The sequence below is a fragment of the Sinocyclocheilus anshuiensis genome, unplaced genomic scaffold (assembly GCF_001515605.1).
Source record: "Sinocyclocheilus anshuiensis isolate Anshui unplaced genomic scaffold, SAMN03320099.WGS_v1.1 scaffold850, whole genome shotgun sequence".
Lineage (NCBI taxonomy): Eukaryota > Metazoa > Chordata > Actinopteri > Cypriniformes > Cyprinidae > Sinocyclocheilus > Sinocyclocheilus anshuiensis.
This window is the reverse complement of record NW_015537937.1, coordinates 2,471,342-2,479,331: the sequence shown is the minus strand read 5'-3', so window position 1 is coordinate 2,479,331 and position 7,990 is coordinate 2,471,342. Positions and strand designations below refer to the sequence as shown.

General features: G+C 37.8%; 1 protein-coding gene across 1 annotated transcript in view; it reads right to left on the bottom strand.

Moving 5' to 3' along the window:
- Positions 1–7,990, bottom strand: part of LOC107660122 (ephrin type-B receptor 1-like) — a 252,460-nt gene that overhangs the window by 15,003 nt on the left and 229,467 nt on the right. The window contains exons 10-11 of the mRNA XM_016449358.1: positions 4,725–4,972; positions 3,334–3,549 (exon numbers count right to left, since the gene is read on the bottom strand). Coding sequence (XP_016304844.1) covers positions 3,334–3,549; positions 4,725–4,972 — 464 coding nt within the window. The remainder of the gene's footprint in view (positions 1–3,333; positions 3,550–4,724; positions 4,973–7,990) is intronic.

Here is a 7,990-nt window from a genome sequence, read left to right as displayed (position 1 = left end):
CACACACACACACACACACACACACACACACACACACACACACACACACACACACACACACACACACAGATGGGGAATGTAATAACTGATGGGCTTATACTGGCTTAGCTACCTGTGACACTTGACATTTATCATACTACATCAAACACACACACACAGATGCATTTCTCCTCATTCGTCCTTCCTGAGATGTAATTTAGCAGGTGAACAGACTGTACATGTACTAAATCTGATAGTGGTGAGGTCATGCATTCTCTTTTCCACTGGCTTTAGCCTCATAATGTTTGCCAATGGAGGTTCGTGTCAACAAAAATATTTGAAAAGCATATTCAAAGTTTTATTTGAGACATTTAGTAACAAATATACAGGATATCACTGAGTGCGCCTGAATATTTCACATTGTTCTCAGGGTTATGTTCCGTAAACACTCATACCCACCAGCTTGATGCTGTGAGAAATGAGAAGCTTATTTCTTAAATCCATTTTGTTTAACAGTATCCGTATGTTGATTAAATTTGACATTTTAATTTAATAATTTTAAAGGGGTAGTTTACCCAAAAATGTCGTTCACCCTCATGTCGTTCCCAACCCATAAGACCTTCGTTCATCTTTGTAACACAAATTAATATATTTAGGATGAAATCCGAGAGCTTTCTGACCCTCCATAGACAGCAAAGGAACTACTACGGTCAAGGCATAGAAATGTAGTAAGGACATCATTAAAATAGTCCACGTGACATCAGTAGTCCAACCGTAATATTATGAAGCTACGAGAATACTTTTTGTGTGCAAAGAAAACAAAAATAACAACTTTATTCAACGTTTTCTTCTTTTCTGGGTCAGTCAGCCACCATTCACAAGAGTACCATGATGCATGCCTGTGCATTCCTCTGCTTGTCCTTACAATTCCTTACTATGTTTCTGTGCCTTAATCGTGGTAGTTGTGTTGCTGTCTATGTAGGGTCAGAAAGCTCTCAGATTTCCTCAAAAATTTCTTAACTTGTATTCCGAAGATGAACAAAAGTCTTACGGGTTTGTAACGACATTAGGGTGAGTAATTAATGACAGTGTTTTTTTATTTTTTGTGTATTTTTAACTATCCCTTAAGAATTCCCTATTTTTATCACTCCAAGTATTCCTTAGGAATTTGAGCTTGAGCTTAGCTCTGCTTGAGCTACATGAATGACAGAATTGCCAACACTGATCCAACAAAACCAGACAACTGCATGATGGTCAGATGGACTCTTCATGTCTCAGGCTAGTTCGCACTGCTCTAACAAACCAAGCTGGGCAATGTGAACTAGTTTAACTGACAGTTCTTGGCCAGAATAAGCCGTAATGTGAGCCAGTCTTGATGCCGACAGGCAAAAGTCTGGCTGAACTAGACTACACAATTGCAGAAGATGCTACAGGACATCAGACTTCAACACCTGGAACTGAGAAGACAAGTAAGGGAAAACTGAAGGAATTGAAATGGTGAGTAAACAGAGGAAAGAGAAAATGAGCATGTCACATTCCCCACTCCGGCACGCCAAATCGCATCCCTCGGATGGGAGAGGAAGAGGAAGAGGAAGAGGAAGAGGGAAACAGAAAGTGACAGAGAGGAGGGTGGCAGGGCGAGGGGGTGTCACACATTCAGATCCCACCTCAGTGTAAATAATTTTATTTTCCATTTGCAGCACACAGCCACTGCACTTGTCATGCTGACAGCAAGAGGGAAATCTGTGTTCATGCTGGGAAAGTGAGGGACATTTCTTTATTTCTTCCCTTTCAATTTCACTCCCTTCTCTGTATCATCTCCTCCAAGCCCAAGAACCGTCCAGTTTCGGGTGAGAAACTCTCTGGGTAGAGTTTGAGTGTGTTTTAGTACAAGATTGTTATCGTCAAGTTAAACACAGAACATAAATCAGCTGAAAACAAATTTAAAAAGGCAAAATGTCGGAGTGACAGACAGACGGATGGGCAGACGTACTTACAAATGTCCCGTCCTCAGAGTCCAGATCATAATCTGGCTGTACTGCATGTCCAGACTGAACGACTGAATGTGACTGAGCTGTTTGCGTTTTTAATTATTCTATCCATGGACCGACAGACAGATAGACAGACAGACAGACAGACGGACAGACGGACAGATGGACAGACGGACGGATGGATAGATGGACGGATGGAAAGATGGACGGATGGACAGATAGATAGATAGATAGATAGATAGATAGACAGACAGACAGACAGACAGACAGACAGATAGGTAAGACTAGTAAACAGGCCATCAAAAGCTGACAAGTGAAAAAAAAAAACGGCAAAAACCCAGGGGGTAATTAAATCCTCTCTCTATCAGTAAGGAAGACAGCAAAGTCACATCAGTATCACACCCCCGTTCACACCTTTGCCACATATTCCTGTCAATCAACAGTCACCGCAGGACATCCTGTTTGTGAATGGCGGCTGCCTTTGGGGCTTAATGAGCTTTCACACATTTTAAGAGAGACAAAACGTTAGCTACATATTCCCTGTCTGTCGTCTCGTCTCCTTATCATCTGCCTCACATCTATGCTCACCAGCGCTGAGGAACCACCCGAGTGTAAAAGATGAAATTGTTTGCTTACAATGCATGGGACATTTCTATGAGAAGTCTGAAGTGAATTTAAAACGCGTTCAATAAAGGATGTGACCCAGGGCTGTTTCTCTCCAATGCGGAGGAAACGGTTGACCCTGTTAAAAGTGCGACTGTCAATGTGACCAGCGCTTTGGAAGCCAGCCTGAATACAGAAATCATAACAGGGTCAGATAAGGCGGAACAAGACAATGAATTATCAGTAAACCCAGATAATTACGAACGTGGCGAATCCGTGGCACCAAAAATATCACAGCGCTCTGAATAGAGAGTCTTTAAGGAGGCAGGAGAAAATAGTATTTCATATTAATATTAAAGATCCGCAGCACAGGAGGGCTAATGATGCCCTGGATGCCTATTAATGATACATAATAGAGAATTCTGGAAGTCTGAGCGCTCCATTTGGGAGGCAGGCTATTGGAAGTCCAGTCACTTGGCTGTGTTCAATCACATACAGAGTTTAAATGCAGTTTTTCCAGGAATCGCTCATGTCCTGTCAGGGAGACAATGCACTGTTTCTTTCTGGAGACATTTTGGGGAATAAAAGACAAAGCAGACAAGAATGAGAAAATAAAACCAAAGCTTGAGGAAATGAGGAGCAATTACAAACGCTCAATACCTGTCTTTTCAATTATCTCAAGCAACAGTGCAAAACATGGAACCTATTGGCTCCTGTTGAAATGAGGTGGTGAGTCTGACGTGCCTGGGCAAAGTCTTACCAGTGAGCTGGTGTAGGTGGGGTCAGAGGTGTCTTCCTGCAGATAACGGGACAGGCCGAAGTCCGACACCTTGCACACGAGGTTGCTGTTGACCAGGATGTTGCGGGCGGCCAGGTCTCGGTGGACGTAATTCATCTCCGACAGGTACTTCATGCCAGCAGCAATTCCCCTCAGCATCCCCACCAACTGGATCCCTGTGAACTGCCCATCATTTTGCTGCCACGAAAAAACACAAATATCATATGACGTTCATCAGTATGTCAAACCTCAACTAAAGGAGCTCCTGGTGTTTAGCTGTAAACACATTTTTTGGCTATGCAGTATCTGGTTAATTAAAAATATAATAATCTATTTCCACTTAACTCTGTTTCAAAAGCATTAACATGATTTGTCAAAGCAGGACATGCTCCAGGATACATGATTGACAGAATTGAATTGTGAGTGCCTTTAAATATGATAGATAGATAGATAGATAGATAGATAGATAGATAGATAGATAAGATAGATAGATAGATAGTGTTTGAACGACAGAACGATAGACAGATAGATAGATAGATAGAATGTTAGATAGATAGATAGATAGATAGATAGATAGACAGATATTTTATAGCATATCTGCATAAAGGAACCACACAGTTCACACCAACATTCACACCAGCCAAACTCAAAATTTGACATCCCACAGACTCACATCTACATTAGCTCTAGTATGAAATGGTCCAGAGTCTAGAGGTTCTCCATAAACTGCTGCTTTATCTCCACTGTACGCTTGATCCAGCTGCAGTAGACTGTCTTTGCAATTAGTGTGAAATCAAACAGATGCATGTTGCTCTGAGACATTAATGTGCTTTAATCTTTTAGAAACTAATTAATTAATAAAATGATCGCTTCATACAGGGGCAGACCCTTCAATAATTTAAGCTAAACAGCAGCACGGATTAAATATCTTGTGCATGAGCACGGCTATAAAAGAGACATTGATTTTTCTTTTCGTGCACCATTTGTGTTTAATGTTCTTCATCAGTAGCTGTCTACAACGTGTTTACAGCACACAGTGGGAGACCTTACAGTTCCTTCGAAACTTCTGTACACAGCCGCCATGTTGCACAAGCGAAAGCTTTGAATCAAATGCACGGTGCATGCAACAGACAGGGGTGGGGCTGTGGATCGATGGCGACGCTACTCGGATGTGGTGGATTTCTAAGCCAACTTCAAAGAGGCCCTTTATTGCGGCACCAGATCAAAGCTAAGGAGAACCAATCCATGAGATTGAAAAAAATGGGCTGAACATCGATTAAGCAGCATATTTCTCCACACCAGAGGGAAAGAATGAAACAGACAGAGAGAGAGAGAGAGACACAGAGGTTGCTTGTTTTGGATGTTGCACTTACCCTAAGGAAGGAGTCGAGTGCCCCGTTCTCCATGAACTCTGTGACGATCATGACCGGTCGGCTCTTGGTGACCACACCCTCCAGGCGGATAATGTTGGGGTGGTCAAACTGCCCCATGATTGATGCCTCGGACAGGAAGTCACGTCTCTGCTTCTCAGAATAGCCTGCTTTCAGTGTTTTGATGGCAACGTAGATCTCTCGTTTTCCAGGCAGTTTCAGTCGACCTTTATACACCTCCCCGAACTCACCTGAGGCACACAAAGGAGGAATGAGTGAAAGACCCTTAAAACCATCAAAAAACAATGAAGCTTCTACTGCTGAACATCAGCTACAGTACAGAGGGAAGTTCTGAATCTCTCCAGTGTTATGTCTTATTAATGGGTGACACTTTTAGGATAACTGAGAAGTTTTGACTAGATTAAATGTGGGGATAGAATGGCAGTGGTGAAAGAACCAAGCTCAAAACCAAAGGATAGCAGATTCGAACTTCACGATTTGATGGCTACAAATGTCTACGACCTGATTAGAGGTGTGAATCAAGAAATAAGAGAAGATTAGATTCCCAAGAGTCAATTAAAGGAAGCTAGATTTGTAAGAACTTAGATGTTTTGGATGAAAGTGACTGCTAATTTACAAAACAAAACAAAAACAAAACAAAACACACACACAAAAAAAAAAACATAAAACAAAACACAAGGCAAAACACAAAACAAAACAAAACAACACAATTTTCTGCATTTGCCAATCCAAGTTTATTCTGGTGTTACATAACATTTAGCAACTAAAAAAGCCCTAAAAGTCCCAAAGTATGAAAGCAAAGTTTTCAGATATCAAACTATGAGTATTAAAGATTATAAATTGCATATTAAAGCTGGTGTGTGCAACTTTTCCAATGCAATTTATACCGTTTACAGACAGCAGGTAATTAATTTGTAGGCTGATTTTTCCAAAACATTGTGACAATCGCAATGCCAACTTTCTAAGCATGGTTCAATCAATTGCATTAACTTGGATCTGGACTACAATTAGCCCTAGAGTATTTAATAATAATAATAATAATAATAATAATAATAATAATACAAAGTTCAGATGTGGTAGCTTAACAGTGAAGGACCGGGCTATTTACACAAAATCGCAGATGAAGTAAAGTGGATATAATTCAGGAATGAGTCACTGAGGTCAGTCTGACCTTCAGTATATCACCAACTCCAGGTTGCATAATTGTGCCTCTTTCTTCAATAACCTCACTGGAAGCAAAACCAAACATGCTTATATTTGTGTGGCCCCAGAAGTGTTCTAAAAATCAATAAAGCTTGAGATAAAATGGGTAAAATAGTAAAGGATAGAATAAAGAGAAACTTTGTCAACTTTAACTTGAGTTTTACTGCTAAAAGGTTGAGAGTATTTGTTGTGATCTGTGTGAAATCCATATGAGGTGCATCAGTGGATTAGGAATATTAAGGATGAACCGAAGAGTTTCTCTCATTGAAATAAAGCTTTTAACATTTGAAATGTCAATCCTACTACTTCACTTACTCAAAATGTCACTTCATGATCTGCCCTTGCCTTTTCTATAATGTTCAAATATTCAATAAAAGCGCACTATGAAAATGCTGCCAGATTAGTTGCAAGAATAATTTCATGAAAGCCAAACCAAACCATGCAAATGTAAGACTGCAAACAATATCATTTATAATAGAAAGAATAAAAAAAAAATGCAATACAAAAAATAGAAAAAAAAAAAAAAAAAAAAAATTAAGTGTGATTCAACAATGCATATTATAAATTAAAAAAAGTTGGTTTTCATGAACTTTCATCAAAATATAATAACTTTTATGACTTCTGAAATGACTTTTCTGCTTTTCTTTTGTTGCCATGTGTGCTGTAAAAAATTATTTAATGAATAAAATAACCATCAAATCTCAATAGATACTGTAAAATCAAGCCCCATCCTACATATTTTTTTTAACCTAATATTTGTCTCATGTAGACTTTAATGGGTCATATATAGAGTGGTTAGAAATATATTATTTTATTTTATTTTTTTATTTTTTTTATTTAATTTAATTTAATTTTAATACACAAGGTTGATCCACTATGAAAACATGGGTAAAGTGTATCATTACAATAATTTTTATTTATTTATTTATTTCGAATATTTAAAGTACAGTATATCCATCCATTCATCCAACAAAATAACTTATTTTTATTTTATTTTAATAAACAAGCTTGATCCACTATGAAAACATGGGTAAAGTAAAATTATCATTAAAATAATTTATATTTATGTAATAATTTAGAATATTTATAGTATATCCATCCATCCATTCATACAACAAAATAACTTTTCGATTTTTTTTTTTATTTAAAATAAATTATTATTAAAATTAAATTATTACTAAAATTACTGATATTTATTTCTTAATTTAGAATAGTTATAGAATATCTGTCTATTTAGCTTGATCCACTATATGAACACATAAAATTAAATTTTAAATAAATAAAAATAATAAAAAATTTACAAAAAAATATATAAATAATATTATATATTATACTATTAAAAATAATAATATCTTTGGATTTCTGACATCAGAAATGCAAAACCATTAACATATCAAATCACATTTGAATGTCAACAATGGCTAATCAGTGACCAGAAACCAGTGGAAGAAGAATAAAAGATGCTATTCTATGTTCTTCAGTGTGTGTAGCACCTACGGCTATGCAGATCCTTCAAAAGGATCATGGCATTATAAACGAAGGGCTGAAGTTTATTTTTAACAAGGTCCCTAGTAATTTCAAAGCTTCTAACATTTTAAGTGCACATCAGGGGGAAAATTATAAAAGGAATCTATGATATGAACCCTTTAACCTGAAAAAAGCCATGCAGGTTTGTTGAATTATTCATTTCAAACACACGTGCATAAACCTACAGAGTGCTTTAATTTTAGAAACACGGCTTTCCTCATCAATAACTCAAATGGCAAACAGTTTATCTCCCCTTGTCCTCTAAAGTAATGCATCGTAACAGCTCCACTCGTTTCTTATGGCTGAGAAAGGGACATAAAAATATATATGTTAATATTTCATCGCCACTTGATCCATGCGTGCCTGGAACACCAACTGCTCTGCCACTGCACTGAAGCCCTGTCCCGCAGGAGAGAGAGCTCAGAGAGAGACCAGAATGAATGACCAGATCTATCTATCTATCTATCTATCTATCTATCTATCTATCTATCTATCTATCTATCTATCCATCTAGCTGT